We start from the raw sequence: 20,495 nt of genomic DNA on the forward strand, positions 1-20,495 counted from the left end.
GACTGGCAAGGAGGCAGATCCTCATCTTCAGTAGTTTCTTTGAATTAGTTGATTGTGTTTTGCAAATCTGAGGATGTCGCTCATAGTGCCAGGGTACATGCTCATTGTGCAGCTCAAGTGTATTTCTCCTCTAAGTGTTTGCAAGTAGGGGTACAGTGGTAGGAGACAGTACATTAACGCTGGCCTTGGTTGCTACTATTGCTGCATTAACTTTTATCATAAATGGGAAGTGAGGAGAGAGATATTGAAGTGTCTAAATTTAAAAAAGTGATTTAGGCTTTGTATTGCCCACGGGTTAAGAATGGGTTTTTCACTTTTAAGTGATTGAAAAAATATATATATTATTTTGTGAAGTGGGAATTCCTCAAAACTTACCCCCCAGTATCTATGAATAAAGTTTTAATGGAATATAGCCATGTCCATCATTTATGTGTCTACAGCTGCTTCCATTCTACATCAGAGTTGAGTTGTTGGGACAGAGACCATATGGCCTGTAAAGCCTAGGATGTTTACTATCTGGCTTTTTTACAGAAAAAGTTTACTGACCAATGGTTTAGAAGAATAAATTTTCTGTGTCTCCTGCCTAGAAATGTCTTTTTTTGGACTGAGAAATAAGGCTAGTTCCATGCTTATACAGCCCACCCACTCTTACAAGTAACGGTGAAGAAAAGTCCCAAAATCTCCTGGTGGAAATGCCAAATAAATGTACGAGTATTTGTGTTTATATATACAGGCCCCAAGTTTTAAAATACAGTAGTGTATTTCTAACCAGCACGTGTAATGATAATTATGAACATAAATTATTCTTGTAAGATGATAGTATTTGTTAAATTATGCTAATATTTAACAAGGTATTTAAATTTTTGCCACCTCACCTCTTGTCACAAGGGCATCCATTTACCTCCAGGTGTTCAGTACTTGTTGAAACAGAAGAAGAAGAAAGATTCAATACCTAGGCTGTGACTATTCACATGGGAATTTGTTTTTAAAGTCCATTATGTTAGTCCATTTTCTGTTACTATAATGAAATCCCTGAGGCAGGGTAACTAAAAAAGAGGTTTATTTTGGCTCATGGTACTGGTCCAAGATCAAGGGCCTGCATCTGGTAATGGACTTCTTGCTGGCATAGTCCCAGGTAGGTGCAGAGTATCACAAGGCAATAGACAGGGAGTGTATGTGTGTGTGTGTGTGTGCACACGCTTCTGTCTCTCTTTATGTTCTTATTAAGCCACCAGTATTCAATCACGGGGGCTTCACCCTGATGACTTTATCTAATTCTAATCACCTCAAAAAGGGCCTACATCTAAACACCATAGTTGCATTAACTTTTTACTTTCTTAATATTTTAAAATGGAGATTAAATTTCAACACGTGAATCCTTGGAGGGAACACTCAGGCATATCCAAACCACAATATTCGTAGAGACACAATAGTCTTGAAAATCTGGAAGATGTTTTAAATTCCTCAGTTTATCCTTTGCATATCAAGAGTTACGCCTATGTGACTTTGGGTTTATGCTAAGTCATTGAGCTCAGTAAATGAAGTAAGGGACATCCCTGACCCTGACAAAAGAGAGTCTGCTCCTGCCTCCCCAATTGGAGTTGGGTAATAGGAGGGGTACAAAGCTGACAAGCAGTTAGTGAGATGGGGGTTCTGGAAACACCTTTCTAAGTCCTAGTGAGAGGGGAGGTGTTGAAAGTTTCAGGGTGAAGTTAAAAGCAGAGTGGGGTTTGCCCTTTTCTCTATATTGGACTCTTGGTAGAGGTAGCTCTGATGTTTGCCCTTGCACCAATGTGGGGAAACCAGTTAAAAGGGCAGTAAGAAGTGGTCAGGTAAGGACATTGAGTTAGCATTTGGAAGCTCTCTAGGTTGGTATGTATTGGGGAGGGGTTTAAGAGGCCCCTCATGCTGCATTGGGACACAGGGAAGATAACCAGTGGTGATAGCTATCAGGGTTACTATCTTAAGGCTGATTTTTTTCCTGTGGCCAATGACTGGAGATCGACAGTTCCTTATAAGCTAGATCTGAGGCAGGAGTGTCGGGGCAGGTAGTGGTGTTCACAGGACAACTGAGAGCCCACAGGTAGAGCCAACTTGGAAGGGAGGGCCCTGGTCCCTTTCCAAACTTAACAAGTAAAGCCAGTGCTTGCCTGCCACAGGCTTCTTCAATGGACTCCTTCAAGAAATTAGTTGGACCGGTGCCCAGGTGCCTCTGGAGAGCAGAGGTGCTTTCCTGACTCTCCTGCCCTCTTAAGCAGAGGTAAGACAACATTCTCTCCCGCTTACCCAAGGGACTATCCAGGGGCCTTGTGTTAGTCAGCTTTTTGTTGCCATGACTAAAATACCTAACAGGAACATCCTAGAGGATGAAAGTTTATTTTGACCCATTTGTTTCAGAGGTCTGAGTCCATGATTGGCCAATTCCATTGTCTGGCGCCTGAGATTAGGCAGAACATCATGGTGGAAGGGTGTGGTGGAGGAAAGCTGTTGAGCTCATGGTAGCCAGGAAGGTGGAGTGGTGGGTAAGGAGAGAGGGGGGACCAGGGAAAAGACAAAGCCTTCCAGGTCACGCCCTTCTTCTGTGACCTACTTCCTCCAATTAGGCCTCACCTCCCAGAAGTCCATTCAGCTATCAATGGATTAATCTATTTGGAGGATTAATCCACTGATCAGGTCAGAACCCTCATGATTCAATCATTGCCTAAAAGCCCCACTTTTGAACCTTGCTGTATTGGGAACATGTTTTCCACATATGAGCTTTGATGGGAACATTCCAGATCCAAACCATAACAGGCCCAAACAACTCTGCTAGAGATAAATTTGGAGTAAATAAATAATAACTTCAAGGAAGCAGGTGTAAGAAGAGGATGATACACCCTAATTAATCACTTTAATTCTAAGCATGAGGCCCACCCATCTCTCTCACACAGACATGTCTACCATGCTAAAGACAGAATATCAATTTTGGAAAATAGTTCTTTTCTCTGAACATAAGAGTGGTAATTTGCTAATATTTTTATACTTCTAGTCAATGCTATGAGGCAAAATAGAACACTGCTTTGTGTTCTAAGAAGTGGCTTTAAAATGTTTGATCATGCCCTCTGTAAAAAAGGCATTTTAGCACAAAGATAATTTTGTGTACACAAATAATTTTGTGTGTGCGTGTTGTGCTGGGGATTGAACCCAGGGCCTTGTGCGTGTGAGGCAAGCACTCTACCAACTGAGCTGATTCATAGTGGGGGAGCATGGGAGGAATAGACGAACTCTAGATAAGGCAGAGGAGTGGGAGGGGGAGGGAGGGAGCATGGGGTTAGAAATGATAGTGGAATGTGATAGTCATCATCATCCAAAGTACATGTATGAAGACACAAATTGGTGTGAATATACTTTGTATACAACCAGAGATATGAAAAATTGTGCTCTCTATGTGTAATATGAATTGTAATGCATTCTGCTGCCATATATAAATAAAAAATTAATTTAAAGTCATTTTATATCTTTACCAAGAATATACTTACATGGGTGCCTGAAGTTAAATGTCAGGAAATAAAATTTCCCTTTCTTATGTTTGATGTACTCTCTATTTTTCATCCCTTTACAAATGCCATTCATGTTCCACTAAATTGATCTCATGACCCCAATGTATGGTGACTCTCACCTTGACATACACTGTCTGAAGGCCTAATACAGCGAACAAAGCATTTGTCCCTTCTTGATGTAGCTCCCTCTGTTATGCTTTGATGTCATTCTGTTTTGATTCCTTTACTGTCTCCCAGTCGTAGGCAGCAGTCATTTACTAAAGCTATCTTTCATAATATTTGTTGTAGTAGTCAGGATGTTTTCAGCTGTGATCAAAACCTAACCCAAAGTGGCTTAAACCAAAAGTGTAAGAGAGTACTATCTCCTATAATAGAGAGGACCAGGATGTGTTAGCTCCAAGCAGAGTCAGGTCCGGGAACTCAAATATTCCAGGTTTCTTCCTTTTGCTTCTTCTCTTGCCTCTGAGTTGACCTGATTCTCAGTGAGGCCTGCCCTACAAAGATCATGTCTTTAATCATGACAGGCAATATCTGCACAGTTTACAATGTAAAAGGAAGAGAAGTTCTCCTCTCCTTCATTGTCCACATACCAAATCTCATGGAAGGATTCTGATTGACCATGCTTGAATCATGTGCTCACCCCAGCACTGAGCACAAAATCCAGACACATGAGAAATTTTGAATGCATCGGTATGATCTCATGGCCGGTATTGACCAGGAGAAAGAGAGAGCACCATGATTGACAGTCACTCCAGGCCCACGTGGAGTGGGGAGGGTAGCATACTATTACTAGGGTAAGGTGGAGGTGTTCTGCTCAGGAAAGAAATCAAAGGAGATAGATAGATGACAGATAATTGACGGGTATAGAAAAATGGCTCTGTGTGTATATGGGGGCATAAATTATCCTTATCAAGAAAGTAAAAACAATTTAGTATGAGATTTTGTGACATTTTATGCTCCTTAGGAAGATAAGGGGAAGAGTGTGGCATATAAACTGAAGGATTACTGAATCCTGGTTTTTGGCCTGCGAAGTTGGAATAGCATTACAAATCGCTACAGCTGTGGAATTTACGTCAAGCCCAATTCAGATAGAGAAGCTAAGTAGGATGCCAAGGATGAGTTTTCTTTTTGTCTTTGATTGCAAACAGCACACTGAAGAAGTATGAAGTGGAGTGGTTACAGAATGAACGACTTGGCAAAATCAGAGGGCAGAGCAAATATATCAGAAACAGTCCCCAAGCACTAATCAATGCTAGGTGTTAAACTCTGATACTGTCATTTATGAAGATGGCACCATTGACCCATTTGCTTGTAGGGATATGAAAACACTGGGTTCAATTTCCACATTGCATATTTGATTGTGTCTATTACACCCAAGTTCTTTGGCTGAGTGTCTCAAATAACTCACAGCAGGTGTTTGCAAGCCAAGGTCAAGTATATGTTGTGTATTCCTGAGACAGAGGAGACTTAGGTCGACCTCTAAGTGTGGAAATCACAACCTTGTCTTATTCACTCTTTATGTTGCCTACAGAGCTAAACAAATAGACTATCTGAGGGGGAAAAAATCCAAAACAAATGATATCTCTGATGGCAGTTCTATAGGAGCTTTAGAAAGAATTCAATATGATTTACAAACTTTAAAGATGACTTAAAATTTTTAAGACATTCTACTGAGGCTGGTCAAGGTGAAGAGAATAAGAAGACGGAAGTAAGACAAGAACCCTCTGTTTTCTTTCTCCTCTGAAAACTTTTCCCCACCAAAAGAACATATGGCCGCTTAGCAGCAACTTACCATTTTGCCAGGGTCAGTTCACTTTTCCTGCTGCTCTAAACCTTGCTGAAAGCTGGCTCCTTGGGGAGCCCCAGGAATCGGGGCTGGCCTCTCTGCCGTCTGTAAGAACTCAGAAGGAAATACCCCTTGCTGAGAAAGGGGTGGCGTTGGGGGAGAATCCATCTACTGTCAAGGAAGTTTCAATTAAATATGGATGCCAATTAATTTAATTTATATTTCTGCATGAAAAATGTCATTCTATTATACATGAACTGGAAGGATGCCAGGAGCCCAGGTTAATAAATTACATCTCAACTGACATAATATGGAATCGCAGACTAATCGGATGCTTATTAAATGCCCACCTGGCTTGAGGCTCTACCTTGTAGAAATCCAGCTGAAATAAGGTCTGTCCAGCAGGGTCTGTCCCTCTACTGGGATTGTCCGACACACACTGTTATCCTCCCCTTTCCTAGCTTTGGGCATGTCTCAGGAGAACAGCTCTAAAAATGAATAATCAACATTCAAGTTGCCAGTAGTTATGAAGGACAAATTTAATGAATAAAGGAATGAGTGATGGGGAACTGTAAGTAATCCATTCAAATGAATCCGAGAATAGACCTGTTCTGATCAGCAGGAAACTTAGGATGATTATTTGACTGAAGATTGAAATGGGTTGGTCGTGGGCAATAGTGCCCACTGGTTAATGAAGCTCCAATTCTGTGCCAGGCTACAGGTTTTCCTTTGGACCTTATAACAATCATTCAAGGTAGGGATTATTTGTTTTAAAGAATTAAAAACTGAAATTCAGTAGTGGAACCAGCATTGTTCAAGGTCATGTGATCAGAAGAGGCATACTTTAACCCAGCCTTGACTGACACAAAACCAGAGTGTTCTTTCTACTATGCTGGTCAGTTTTCTCTGCATCATATCCCTGTGTCCTTGGACAGTGTCACCACCATCTCTAAAGGGAATGAGATGGTGACTGCCTTTTCTGGTGTTGCTGACACATGGACAGTTTAATTAAGTCATTGGGAGTTGACTCAACAATTTTCCCCTGCCCTGAAAATTCATTCACCTTGCTCTCTTCTGCTGCAGTCCTACCTGTTTGTGAAACCATGTTATTCAGTTGCAACATGTTCTCAAACAGTCATTCATTGTTTGCACTCATCTATTCAATGTTTATGAAGCACCCACTATGTGCCAGTCATTCTGCTAGGTCCCAGAATAGAATAATGAAAAAGGAGACCAGGCTAATGGGGACAACAGATGTCTAAACACAAAAATTACAATGTGTCGTTAAGTGCTATGGAATTACTAAGGGAAAATATTGATTTTGTCATTTATTCAGTCGTTTATTTATTTTCTCTCTATTTATGGGGTCTCTACCATGCACTAGGCAACAGGCCCATTCTAACATTTGTAAGCCAGGACAAAGATAGACATGGGAGCCATCAGTCTGAATCTGCTCCTCCTATTCTTTTCTTCCCACTTCTGAGACCATCAAATATGTGTGTGGACGCCTCCAGCCTGCATGTATAAGTTTTTAACTACGTATCCACAGAGCCTTTTACAACCAGTGAGAAGTTTCTATGGACCTTAGAAGCAACTTTTGGCTTGTTTGAGTAGGAAGTGCTGGGGTTTGGGACACAGAGAGTGGTAGGGGGGTTTTCAGTGGGCATGTCCTTTTGGCTCTATTCACTCCTTCCTCTGAAGTTGGGGACAAGGACAAGGGAAAGCCAGAGGGACTCAAAAAGGCAGCCTAAGCATCCCAGCATCACGGGGGTGGGGGGGGGTGGGGGGGGAGGGGGAGGGGGGGAACTCATTAGAAATGCAGGCTCTCAGGCCCCACTGCAGCTCCTATGAATCAAAATCTGTGATTTAACAAGATCCCTAGGTGATTCCATTACACTCTGCCCTAGGGCCCTAGTCTAATCCCCTCTTTTTATAAATGAAGAGACTGAGGCTGGCTAATACCCAGGGCAGGAGGAGGGGCCCTGTTTGGCACCAGATTCCCCCAGGTCTGAGAATATATGCCTATATTTCCTGGCACCTAGGTATACTCTAGTGGAAAATATGTGCTAGAGCAAATTTGAGAAGAAGCATCTTTCAAATAACTCAGATTAACAGAGGCCTGGAATAAGAGATTTATGGCAAGTGACCCATGGAAGAGAATTCCACTAAGTTGCCTGCAAAGTAATTAAAGGAAAGTCAGTGATAACAAATCACCCCAGGTAAGAAGCTGAGGAAGGATTGAGGAACTTTCTGTGTGTGTGTGTGTTGTTTGTTTCTGGGTCCAATGCAAGTGAACCACAGGGGACTTCCATAGGCAAAGTGAACTGTCACCCATTTTTTTTTGTCCCCTTTGGCCTTTATTTGCTATATTATTGTTTTCCTACTCTTTCTGATGCCTCCATATTTTCCTGTTTTTCTTCTTTGCTTTTCCCTTAACTCAGATCACTCACCATGCTCTGAAGAACATACAACAGAAAGAAGTGAACAGAATATGATTTAAAAATACGGTCCAGTGCCTGTTGCATGACGTAATCGTGCTGATTCCTGTTAATTTTAATAAAACATATTATGGGGCTGGAGGTGTAGCTCTGTGGTAGAGCTGGTACTTTGCATCTGTCAGGCCCTGGGTTCAATCCCCAGAACCATCAAAAGTTATGTAATTTTTACTTACACATAAAATAGAATTGTATTTTTTATACCAGTCCCTTCACCCAGCTACAATTTTCAACACGTTGCCAGCTGTGTTCCAGTTTCATCTATCCTGTCTTCCAATCTCCATTTCTCTCCTCTTTTTTATTTTCTGCCTTTCTTACCTCCCTCCTTTCTTTCTCCCTGTCCTTTCTCTTTCTTGCAGGTGTTTATTAAAGCAGATCCCAGACATCGTATCATTTAACTCATTTCCTACAGAATTTCCTGGAGCCAGGGCCACAAGAGAGCCCAGACTGGGTGAATGATCTCTTGTGATTGTATTCTTCACCAAAATATGGAATTCATGTCACCAAGATAAGGGAAAACATAACATTTCTCAAACCCCTAGGTGATATTTCAGAGAGTACAGATTTTATCGTCTGTCTCCAAGACCTTCCCCTAGAGTCTTAGAGGGGGGTCTCTGAGCACTTTTTAATCTTCCATTACTTTTCAAAGGGTAACAGAATAACAGAAATTTGCATGTTTGTAAGCCTGAAAAAAGGTGTATATTCTCTTACTTTTGGCAAAGCATATTCTTAGAGCAGCATTTTTGAAGTTCAGATTTGTCAATGCAAAGTTTGAAGAGAGCTTCTATGACGAGGAACCAAGCTCATATTTTCCCCTGTGGCAATTCCCTGAATGGATTAGTGTAATGGTTTTAGAGAAGCTTTGAATCTGCAGCTAGATGTGAAAGCCTGATACACAGATGTTTTAATGTTCACACATGTCAGATCTATGAAGTGCCAAGTAATTTGGAGGCTTCGTTATTTTCATTAGTAAATATCATCCAACTAAATTTGGGTGAAATGCCCTCTAAATAAGTCAAATAGACAGGGGCTTTGAATGAGGAAATTAATTATAGCTGGTGTCCTAAGGAAAAGAATCCCACTGTGGCATAGAGAATGTAATTAATGGGAGGTAAGCGCCAACAAATCACTCCTTAAAATATTAATGCTATCAAAGAACAGCTGGATAATGAGAGAAACCTGACCCTTGGGGGACTTGCTGAAGTTGCTATTGCTGCTGTACAACTTCATGAGGTTGCAATGTAATAAAAAAGTCCTCTAAAGTTTAAGAAAAAGAATATGAAGAGGTGTGGTGCTGGGAAAATTATTAGCAGTGTATGTGTCTTTGAGTTTTATCATTTTATAAGGGTCATTACCCCTCACCTCTCTTGTGGTTGTGAATGACTTTTCCTTTAATTATTCAGAATATAACAACAATCCAACCAACATTCCTAAAAAAAAAAAAAACAAAACAAAAAAACAAAAAAAACCAGATTTTTAAAAAGCCAACTTTAAGCCTGGAAAGAACATTTCTATGTATGTGTAAATAAAAACCCAGAACCTAAGAAATTTCTGCAAAGCAATTTCCCATATGCTTAAATTAAGTTCAACTAAACCAAGTAAAACTTTCTCATTATTTGCCTAGGCTTGATTTGGTTTTACTTAATAGCTTATTAGCTTATTATTGTCCTAAGATATATCTCTTTTAAAGAGTGCAATAGTGTTAAATATTTACACGGTTCTACTTAATGTGTAGAATGATAGGCATTTGTTTTTATAGCCTTATAATTAAGTGATAATCTCAAGATTTAAGGTTAGAAATCAGAAGTCATTGTTTACCTGGAATACAATTTAGATTTTTTTTTTTTTTTTTTTAAAGAAACCATTTTATTTAAGGTTAAACAAAAAGGTTTCACTAGGAGAGACTCGGGCGGTCGGGAAGCTGCGGGAGTAATAAATACTTCTGACCCTACACTTGTATTGCTGGTGCCTTTTGCATACTGCGTTCCTTTTGTTTCACTCAACTTGCCAACATTTAAATCAGTGGCACGAGTATTCAGTGTGTTTAACAAATATGTTAAGATACGACGAAGATACCCCGCACCTACCAATAAACGACGAAAGGAAGTTCAGGATGCAGTAAAAAGAAATTCTTGACTTGAGCCCAGATTTCACAGAACTCCAGTTTCACAAGGCACTTAGGCCGCGAAAGGAGCAATGCCCCCGAAAATAGCACACAGGGGACACATCATTTAAATAAATGTGTTTCTTTGCCCGAACAGAAGTTCAGATCTGCTCAATTATCATTAATTTTGTCCTTTTATTTCCTTTGCGGGCGTGAACTGAGGAGTCGTGCTCTTTGAGGTTTTGCGAGTTGGCCTCAGCTCGGTGGAGCTGACCGGTGATTCTTCACCCTGCGGCGCCTGGCTTAGAGGTGGGGGAAAGGGCGAGAGTGTGAAAAAGCGGAGGCGGAGGTAGAAAAAGTTCGGTGCACAAGTCGACTACCACTAAAAATGTCGTCGGTACCGAACCCTTAGAATCCAGTGTACCAGGACGAACCCGGGTCTGAGCGACAGAAGACAGATGACTCGACAAACTTTAATCACCACGCTCACCACGTTTATTTATTATTTATTTCTTATTAAGTCGATAAGAAGTAAAATCAATACCTCCACTCGCGAGCCAATGCGCGTGGATAGACGCAGGAACCCGGCAACCCTCAGCCTCATTCTGCGGAGTATTCCGAGCTATGCAAGAACTGGGGTGCAGGGGAGAGCGCCGGGTCCCTTCAGGTTTAGAGTTCAGTCCCCCGACAGCGCGGTGGGCGGGGGTGGCTGCGGAGAGGCGGGGGATGGCGCGCGAACCAGAATGTGCAGAGGGCCGGCCGCTGTGATTAGCTCCAGCAGTGCGACCCCAGAGGGCGGACTCTCTCAACTCTCGCCTCCTCCTCCCTCTTCCTTTTTAAAGGACGCCTTGCAGGCAGAGCTGTCAGCAACCAGGAGGCCGTTTGTACTTGGCCGCGGCCCCGCTGTCTCCAGCTCCAGTGACAGACAGGGGCGGGGGTTGAGTAGCCACTTGTCCCGGGGACCCGCACGTGGGAAATCAATTCTCTTCCCTTTGGGCTCCGTTTAGGACCCGGCGACAACCACCAGTCGGGACACAGAGCAGCCCTGGAGTTGACAGCCCTGGACGCGATGGCTCGCGTGAGGAGTGGAGAGAGAGGTGGCCGGGGACTCGGTGCTCCCCTCATTCCCAGAGCGCAATGATCTGGGCAAAGTGCGGCGGTAGCAGCCCCAACAGCAGCCTCGGCCGGCGCCTCCTGAGGGCTCTAGCCCATCCGCCCCCACGCACCATGCAGACCCCCTGCCTGCGGAGCCCGCAGCGCAGCCCCTGCTGCCTCCCCGGCCCCTGCTAACCCACGAGGGCGTAGCATTGATTGCGGGGACCTGCCGCACGCGTGGTGCCCGGGGTGAGGCGGACCCGCGGTGTGCTTGAGGCCCACGCTCCGCACTTCGCTCTCTCGCTTCGAGCCCCTCCTGCCCGCTCGGGGCGCCAAACGGCGATGGGGGCGCTGGCGCTCTGCCTCCTATTAGGTTGGCTGCGCTGGGGCCCAGCGGGCGCCCAGCAGTCCGGGGAGTACTGCCACGGCTGGGTGGACGTGCAGGGCAACTACCACGAGGGTTTCCAGTGCCCGGAGGACTTCGACACGCTGGACGCCACTATCTGCTGTGGCTCCTGCGCGCTTCGTTACTGTTGCGCCGCAGCCGACGCCAGACTGGAGCAGGGCGGCTGCACCAACGACCGCGGCCAGCTGGAGCACCCGGGCATCACAGCGCGTAAGTGCCGGGCCGGGGCGGGCAGACGGTTCCACAGGCGCGTGGGTGTGTGTGCGCCAGGCCCCCCTGGGTCTGCGGGCAAAGTGGAAGCAGCAGGGTAGGGGATTCAGATTGGAGTGGGTAGTCGCGTATCAGGTAAGAGGGCCCTATTTGGTTGCAGTCCGGCTTCCCGCCATACGCAGTCTCCCTGTGTCGGCCCAAGGAAAGTTTGTAAGGGACAGAGAGAGCCGCAAGGGCTTGCACCTGGTGGCCCTGGGGATGACATCTGGAGCTCCCAAGAAACAAGACTTTTAGGCGGGGTTTTTTTTTTTTAAACGGGGCGCCCCGGCGCCCCAACTACAGGACCTTTGGGAGGTTCCGTTGGCCAGGGAGCGCGACTCTTGTCAGGCGCTCATCTGTGGCTCCGTAGGGGTAAGAAACTTCAGCCATTCTTTTTTTTTTTTTTTTTTTTAATTCTTTTTACCAGCCCCCTCAGCCCCCTTTTATCCTTCGGTAGCGTTTCTAAGCCCATGCCCTATTCTCCCGACTTCCTTTCATTTCTCTGCATCGTATTACCCTCTCCGGCCCACCCCCTATTGTCATGCCTTTCAGAAATGCCCAGGTCTTCTGGGTGGAGATTTAGAAAACAGGGTCGCTGGGGGCTTGCCCGCCCCCTATTCTCACGTCGGAAAACACGGGTCGAATTTCCGCTCACTTCAGAGCAGAATAAATCACGACCCCAGCAGAGGAAATTTACACCTTGGAAAAAAGTTTCCACCTGAATCAGAACATCAGGGAAAACTTTTAGAGCTCCAGGCGATGGTTTTATGGCCCGGAAACCGGAGAAGCAGGCGGAGAGTGGTGACTCCCCAGGACTCCTGACTAAGACCAGAAGCCGGCAAGGGAAGGTCCTAGGGAAAGTCTGGGAGAAGTTGGAGAGTTCTTTAATAGTGCCTGGGTCCCCAGTCCCCCAAACAGATGACCCAGAGGAAAGGGGAGCCTGCTCTCTTTCAGTATTCCGTCAGACTCTCCTGGGATTTAATTTGGGAGTGGGTGTCAAATTTTCCCATCTAGATATGGGAAGCAGTTCCTGGAGAAAAAGAAGTGGAAGGTAGGGAACTCTAGGCAGTTCTGACATGTTAGCAAAATATAGACTTTGGCTTCCCTCCACTTGCCTTGGGAAACAGGTTTCTCTCAGCAGGGATTCCTATCTGGGCTGCTCCAATGCCAGAGGACAGCAGGGAAGAGCAATGATCAATCTCCCTACCTACAGAGTCTGGGATCAGGCATACCTTTGATGGGTGGTGATGCGGTTACTTTCCAGTAGTGCAACCTGGGGCAAATTACTTAACAGCTCTGGGCTTATTCTCAATTTTAAAATAGGCATATTGCTCTCAAAGGCATATGCACTCCTGCTGATTAAAGGAGTGCATATGAATGCTTATCACAGTGATCAGAACGTGGTACTCACCTTCACTGTGTACCTTCCACACCAGTGCTGTTAACATGGGAGAAGGAGGGACTCCGAAAGGTGTTTGATGGTTATCTGCCACTCACTGACTGACTGTGGGAAGTAAAGAACTGATAGCTTTCCACATCAGAGCTTGCCCATTCCACAGGGTCTTCATGAGACTGGAATCAGGAAAAGTAAGCCAGGCACACAGTAGAGCCTTAGTCAAAGGCTTTCTGTCTTCTACGTCTAAATTGTAGGCTGCATCCCAGTGTGGTTCTGTTAGACAGGGGAGAGACCTGGAGAACTGTCTGTCCTGTAGAGGGAGAAGGAAACTGGAGTTTGCTCTGTTTGATGGTTGCTCTTACAGAAAGTCTGGGTTGCATCCAGATCTATCAACAGTTCACCTTGACCTTCCCAGAGTTTGGGCAGGAATGAAAAGAGATGTCACAGGTGGACTAGGTATCCCAAATCACTTTTGAATAGAAGCAGTCAGAGCTGACAATTTGTGATGCAAGAGGAGACATAGAAAATTGGGGCCCACTATGGACTTCTTTATGCTGCTCTTTCTGGTGTTTCATAGATCCCAGGGGTCTCATTTAACAGGTTGGATTCTCTTTGCTTAGATTGTAGATTCTGGGGAAGGAGATGGGTTGTCAGACTAAGAGATGGATTAAAGTCCTAAGTCTCCCACCATGATACTACTAAAACCTGGATTTAAACCCAGTTATAGTGACCATCAAAAATCACCCTTGCCCTCCATTGTGTGTACTGGAGAATACATTCTGTTGTTTTCTGACTTCCAGATGTGCAATACTATGGCTAATTGCTAACAGAGGCTATACTATCAGTTTGCTTCCTCCCTTCAAGGAGTAGCAAGAACATATTGTCATTACAGTTTGCACTTTGGAGGTTACCAGTAATAACTCTGGAAAATTGAGCTTGCAGTAACGGTAATAGTGACCTCTTGCCTCCCACCCCTAAGCTGCCCAAGCACAGCTCAAGCTTGAGAACCTCTTATCTGAGCATCCGTGTATGTTTGTTTTTGCCTTTTAGAGCCCGTGTATGTCCCATTCCTGATCGTCGGCTCCATCTTCATTGCATTCATCATCCTGGGCTCTTTAGTGGCTATTTATTGTTGCACCTGTTTGAGACCCAAGGAGCCCTCGCAGCAACCCATCCGCTTCTCACTCCGAAGCTATCAGACAGAGACCTTGCCCATGATCTTGACCTCCACAAACCTCAGGGCACCTTCTAGGCAGTCCAGCACAGCCACCAGCTCCAGCTCCACGGGTGGCTCCATCCGTAGGTTCTCCTTCGCCAGGGCTGAGCCTAGCTGCCTTGTGCCCTCACCACCCCCACCTTACACTACCGGCCATCCAATCCACCTGACCCAACCGTCAGGTTTTCTGGTGTCACCCCAATATTTTGCTTACCCACTTCAACAGGAGCCCCCACTGCCTGGGAAGAGCTGTCCAGACTTCAGTTCCAGTTGACAGGTCATGGCCAAGAACCCACCACAGTAAAATGGCAGACAGATGGCACACTGCTGTCATTGCCACACTCATTTCTGAGGACTTTTCCCTGGTATACTTGTCCTGGAAGAGAGTGTTGGGAAAATACAGCGCCTTCTAGTCTTAAGGTTCCTGGGTCTAATTGCAGAAGGTCTGGATTTGCAAACCTGGTGACCATTGCATTTCAATGATTGCTCCTTTTATTCAAAATATGTAGCAGTTTGACTTTAAAGTTGCAAACTCGCTGAAAATATTTCACTGGGTAACTCAGCTATACTGCCTAGAAAATGACTACATGTTCTTTTTTCATATGCTTATCGAGTTGTAATACAAATGCTTACGTGAATAAGGAAGGAAAAAGACCTAATTGTAATTATCAAAGGTTCACTTAAAAATTAACTATTAAGTGAATTGAGGGAACAGTGAACCGTCTATTCATGATTTGGGAAATAACCTAATCATGAATAATATTAGCATGATGAGAACATTTACTTTTTAAATTAATAACTAAATTTTGTTTATAGTGAGTTCTTTTCAGAATATAAGGTTTCAGTAACCACATGAAGAGTTTAAAGTTTTAAATACATAGACGTTCATTGTAACACGGATTCTGCATAAAATCGCTTCCCCCTCCCACCGAGGGAATATTTATTGCAGACTTTTTGTTCAGCAACATTTAGTGTTTAAATGAAAGTTGGACAATTGAGTCTTAAAACCTGTATTTGTAAAATGAGTTATGTATAAATGTAAAGATTTGTAATTTAATGTATTTACCACATTGACAATACTAATTATTTAGTAGTCACACTGTAATTTTTATGTTAATAACAACTGTGGAATTCAAAGTCTAGCTATTGCTATAATCCTCCCTAATGTTATGTATCTCAAGTGCCACTGAATTCCATGACTGATGACTACGTATTTGGGTATATATGCTGCTGGGTTAGAATAAATAAAGTATGTTTTCATGAACTCTGTCTGAAGTATTAAATGAAAGTTCTTCATTTTATCTCCTTAGTGATGATTCTTTGCTAGTCAATAAAAGGAAATGCCTTTACTTAACATATAGCTCATATTTTAAAATTAAAAGATATATCTGTATCAGGGCTTGTGAAAACCACAAAGAAGGTAAATTTTTATAGCCATCTTAGACTATGGGCTTCTTGCAGCCCTTAGATGTGTCATTTGGCCTATGAGAGTTTAAAAATCTGGACATTCTCCTAAGAATCTGCATTTCTGGCTTCTCATGACATAGAAGATGTGGCACCGTGAGTCCTATGCTGCCGTGGGGTCCAGTAGCCCTCTCAGACAGGACGCCTGCCTGGTCTCCCGCTACCTGGCCTTGCTCCTGCTCCTTTAGTTATGTTTTCTCTCCTGCTGGCATGTTTATACTATCACATAGCACCCTCAGTATTCCTTTTCAAAACTAGATAGAGGTAGAATTCTGACCTAGAGTTGAGCAGCCTGCCTTTTTGTTTTTCTGTTGAGGAAACCAGTTCAAAGACTTTTGCTCTTGCCCAGTCCAGTGGTAGAGAAGTGCTGTTTCTCCCATATTTAGAAGTGGCTAGACTTCCAGACATCCCAGATTTTTCAAAATAATTTAAAGAAATAGCTGAATGCAAAAGGAAAAACATTTGTGAGCATGCTTTAGCACATGCTCCTGTACCATTTTATTACTATTTGCTGCTCCTTTTATAGATTATTTTTTTGGAGGGGGGTGCTAGGGATTGAACTCAAGGGTATTCGACCACAGAGCAACATTACCATCCCTATTTTGTATTTTATTTAGAGACAGGGTCTCACTGAGTTGCTTAGTGCATCACCATTGCTGATGACTGATTTTGAACTTGGGATCCTCCTGGCTCAGCCTCCTGAGCCGCTGGTATTACAGGTGTGCACCATTGTGCCTGGCTTCCTTTTATAGTTTTAAGTTAACCTTATTGATTTCTCATTATGAGCCAAGCACTCTGCTAAACACATATGTTTACTCACTCCGTCCTCCAAACCACCTCAACAAGGAGGATTTATATTTCCTATTTTATAAGAATTCTTATTTTACAGATTTGGTAACAGAGGCATGCAGTAACTTGCCCAGGGTCCCACCCACAGCTAATCAGTACTGGAGTTGGTATGCAAAAATAGACTCAAACATCAGGGGTACCTGCTTTGAGATGTTGATGCTTCTAGGTACAAAATCTAATGGAGATTTTGAAGGCATGAGGACTGGCCTCTAGGGTGGTGATTCTCAACCTCATTGAACTCAATGGATTTTCCTTAGAACAAATATTTTATGACATTACTTTCACTGTTTGAAAATGAAATTTATAGAGAATATAACTCACAATACCCATAATTAAAAAAAAAATCAATGAAATGCCCTGATGGTAAATAGGAAGGAGAAAGAAAAGGATGTTAACTTATTACAAAGTGTAACAACTTGGACAGACTTCACAAAGGACTCAAATGCTAATCCCTTATACAGTATCACAGTGTTGTGATGCTCCAATTACAGATGGATGCAGGTTTATTAGACTGGCAACTCAAAGCAGTTGCACTATGGCTATTAATGTGAATTCTTCAAACAAAGCCAAGTTTGATTTTCCTTTGATTTGTACTGTAGTTGTATAGCTGGAAAATTCAATCTAAAATGAAGGTAGTGCAAAAAGTACTTTGTCCACAGGCGTGGGATTGGGTTTTCCATTGAGGGGAATGGTGGGACATTCCAAAGTCATGCTGATGGATAATAAGTCTTTATTGTGCAGACTGCACCATGCCTTGTATAGGATCTCTGTTATAACAAAGTTCCTTACAATGAAAGCCAGGAGCACACCCACCACCACCCCAAATATTCTTCACCAAAGACCCCCCTCCCCCAACACACTATTCCACGTGTCCTCTGGAGACTGCTCCTTCTGAGGACTATCTAGTTCACCAGGTTTCTCTAGTGGTTGTGCTTTTATTTGCCATTCCTTTGGAGAGCAGTTGATGTCCATTAGTGGCACAAAGGTTAAGGAATTCATAGAGAGCTTGTATCTGTAATTTTGCTTGCCTTAGCAGGATGCCCCAATCAATCAATCAAGTTAACTGGCCATAAATTGTTTAAAATTAGGGAGATATTGTGTACCTCGTTGTAATATGGTATTCATTTTTTCCTTCCATATTTTTAATGGTGCATTATAGTTGTACATAATGGTGGGATTTGTTGTTACATAGTCATACACACACAATAGAACAATATAATTAAACCAGTATCATTCCCCAGTATTTCCCCTTTCTCTTCTCTTTTCTCTTCCCCTGGTCCCTCTGCTGATCTCCCATAGATTTTCATGAGCTCTGCCCCCACACCTCTGCCGCCTTTTTCATTTTTCTCTCTAGCTTCCATGAGAGAAAACATACCATCTTTGATTTTCTGAATTTGGCTTATTTTGCTTAACATTTGAAATTTCCAAGGACATGCTCCCCACCACCTGCCACTACCACAAAATCCAGTGGACATTTTTTGAAGCTTTCATAAAAAATTTTGAGTACAATCTCCTAAAACCATGATTATTGGGAAGAGTAGAATTCTGTTCTGAAAAGTAGTTAGTTATGCCAGTAATGGGAAATCACTTATTAAGCACCATGTATGTCCCAAATGCTCTATGAACTGTATCTTTTCATATGAAGTGTGGACTGTTACCAGGCCTATCTTAAGAGACAAAGAAATCAAGGCAGGACAGTTAAATACCATGTCCAAGGGCACATAGACAATAATAGTAGAGCCAAGATTTGAATGTAGGTGGTCTACTTAGCAATTGCATGCTCTTTGTGACATTAGTCTTTGACGGCCTAATTTTCTCAGGAAAAATAATCCAACCTCTTTTTCAGAAAATCGACTTTGGGAAAAAATAATTATGTAATTCATACATATCCTGGGGTTGTAATAGAGTTTGTGCCACATTAAGAAAATGTGTCCCAAAAACATGAAAAGATATATCCTATGATAAACATTTCTCCCATTACATATAAGAAACTTAGGACTTCAGAGGGGAGTTAAGCATGGATTCTGAGCCAGCGTCTGGGTTATAGCTTTCTGGCTCTGTTACTTAAGTACTGACTTTGTGCCTCTGCTGTTTCCTCATTTGTAAATCAGGGATATTAATAGTACCTTTTTGCTCAGGGTTGTCTTAATAAGCAGTTAAGAGACTATCTCAAATTATTTGCATTCTAGCAGGGAAGGGCTTTTAGTAAGTTAATGATAAATCACAGAGGAAATAACATAGAATAAAAATGAAAGACTGAATACTGTGGGAAGGCAGACATCATTCTTGATGAGGGACAGGGAGCAGAGAAAATGACCCATTTTTGACAGAGCTAGTCCTTGATAACCCATGGCCCCTTTTGATATCTGGCTAACTTCCTGTTACTGTCAAGGCCTCCGCCATGGTGGGAAATCCTAGTTGGCATCGGTCAGCTTTCTATTACTAGAATGAAATATCTGTGCTAAAGTTAAAAGCTTTACCTTGGCTCTCAGCTTTAGAGGTTTCAGAACATGATAAGTCACCCTATGGCTTTGGACACATCATGGTAGAAATGTGTGTCACAGCAAAACTGCTTACACCATGAACAGGAGAGCAAAGAAAGAATGAAGGAGGGCCAGGGTTGCCCAATCCCCTCTGAAAGGATGTCCCCAATGATCTAAGAACCTCTCATTAGGCCCCACCTCCTAGGGTGTCCTCCACCTTCCAACATCACCACTCTGAGGACCAAGCCTTTAACACAAGAGCCTTTGGGGACATTCAAGATCCAAACTATAGAATGGGCTTTGAATTTATCCTGTGCTTTAGAAAACATATTTAACATAGTAAATTTGTTTTAAAATTTATTACTCATTTTAAAGTCAATATGCTTTTGTTGTCCCAATGAACAGATTTTTCCTCTTATTTTTATCATATTTACTCTTTATTGATGTTATTATGAGCTACTTCTGCTGGAGAATTTATCAGATTGAGATGAATCTATGGGAAATGTTTTAAAATGAGAAAGTCATCCAAAAAGCTTTCTGAAAGTGTATATAAACACAACTAAGAATTTGGTCCAGTTCATTGGGTTGGGTTGAGTTTACTTTTGCATAATATAAAGTTTATTTAGCATATGTTCAGAAAAGTAAGAATTAACAGGCATGTTAAGCGATTAAAGGAACAAACTTAACATTTTTATATGTGCGTGGCTATTTTAAGATTGTAATTAAATGTTCATTGTTAATGAAATTATTCTGATAGGGAATTCTTTTTTTTTTTTTTTGCTTTTTTATTATTGTTTTAATTAGTTACGATAGGGAATTCTTTGACTTGCAAGTTACACAGTTTATACTTGAAAGTGATAGACTGAATGTTAAGAAGTATTTCATGTTTTCTAACAATTTTTTATTAGTGGCTTGTGAAATTATCCAGGTGAGGACGACATTTCTTCATTAAAGTGAGGTGGCTGTGTGCGACTGAAACGGAAGCTTTAGGTGAGAAATGCCATAAGCACACAAAACAAACTTTAAGTGGGGTGATGTATTGGATTTATGGGAATGTATTTCAAATTTGCTGTTTCCTTTATGGTAGGTAAAGGTATCTAAAATGAACCAGTCAGTATAAACACAGCTTGTTTTAAGGGGAATGGTACTGAATATGAACATTATATGATACAATTCATGGTAACTTTTCCAGAAATTGTATCTTTGCCTGTAGACCCACACCCAATTGTCCCTGGGAACACTGTGAAGAGGACCAGGGAGTCCAAACAGCTAAACACGTGTGGCCTCAGTCTAATAATATCAGAGGCTCATCAAATTGCTACTCGGGTGCCCCTCTGTGAAATAATCCTATCCCAGCAAATTACTGATTTGAATTGAAGCCTCATTGATTTGGCTTTTACAAAAGGAGTCTTT

The 20,495-nt window shown here is 42.6% G+C and overlaps 1 protein-coding gene across 1 annotated transcript; it reads left to right on the forward strand.

The window, feature by feature from the left end:
• The first annotated feature begins 10,660 nt into the window (after positions 1–10,660).
• On the forward strand, positions 10,661–15,527 carry Shisa3 (shisa family member 3). The gene is made up of 2 exons (XM_076864575.2): positions 10,661–11,635; positions 14,121–15,527. Exons 1-2 carry the CDS (start codon positions 11,362–11,364, stop codon positions 14,558–14,560), a joined length of 714 nt encoding a protein of 237 aa, XP_076720690.2. The 5' UTR covers positions 10,661–11,361; the 3' UTR covers positions 14,561–15,527.
• Positions 15,528–20,495: the final 4,968 nt, after the last annotated feature.

This window comes from Callospermophilus lateralis, chromosome 8, assembly GCF_048772815.1.
Source record: "Callospermophilus lateralis isolate mCalLat2 chromosome 8, mCalLat2.hap1, whole genome shotgun sequence".
NCBI classification, from domain to species: Eukaryota; Metazoa; Chordata; class Mammalia; order Rodentia; family Sciuridae; genus Callospermophilus; species Callospermophilus lateralis.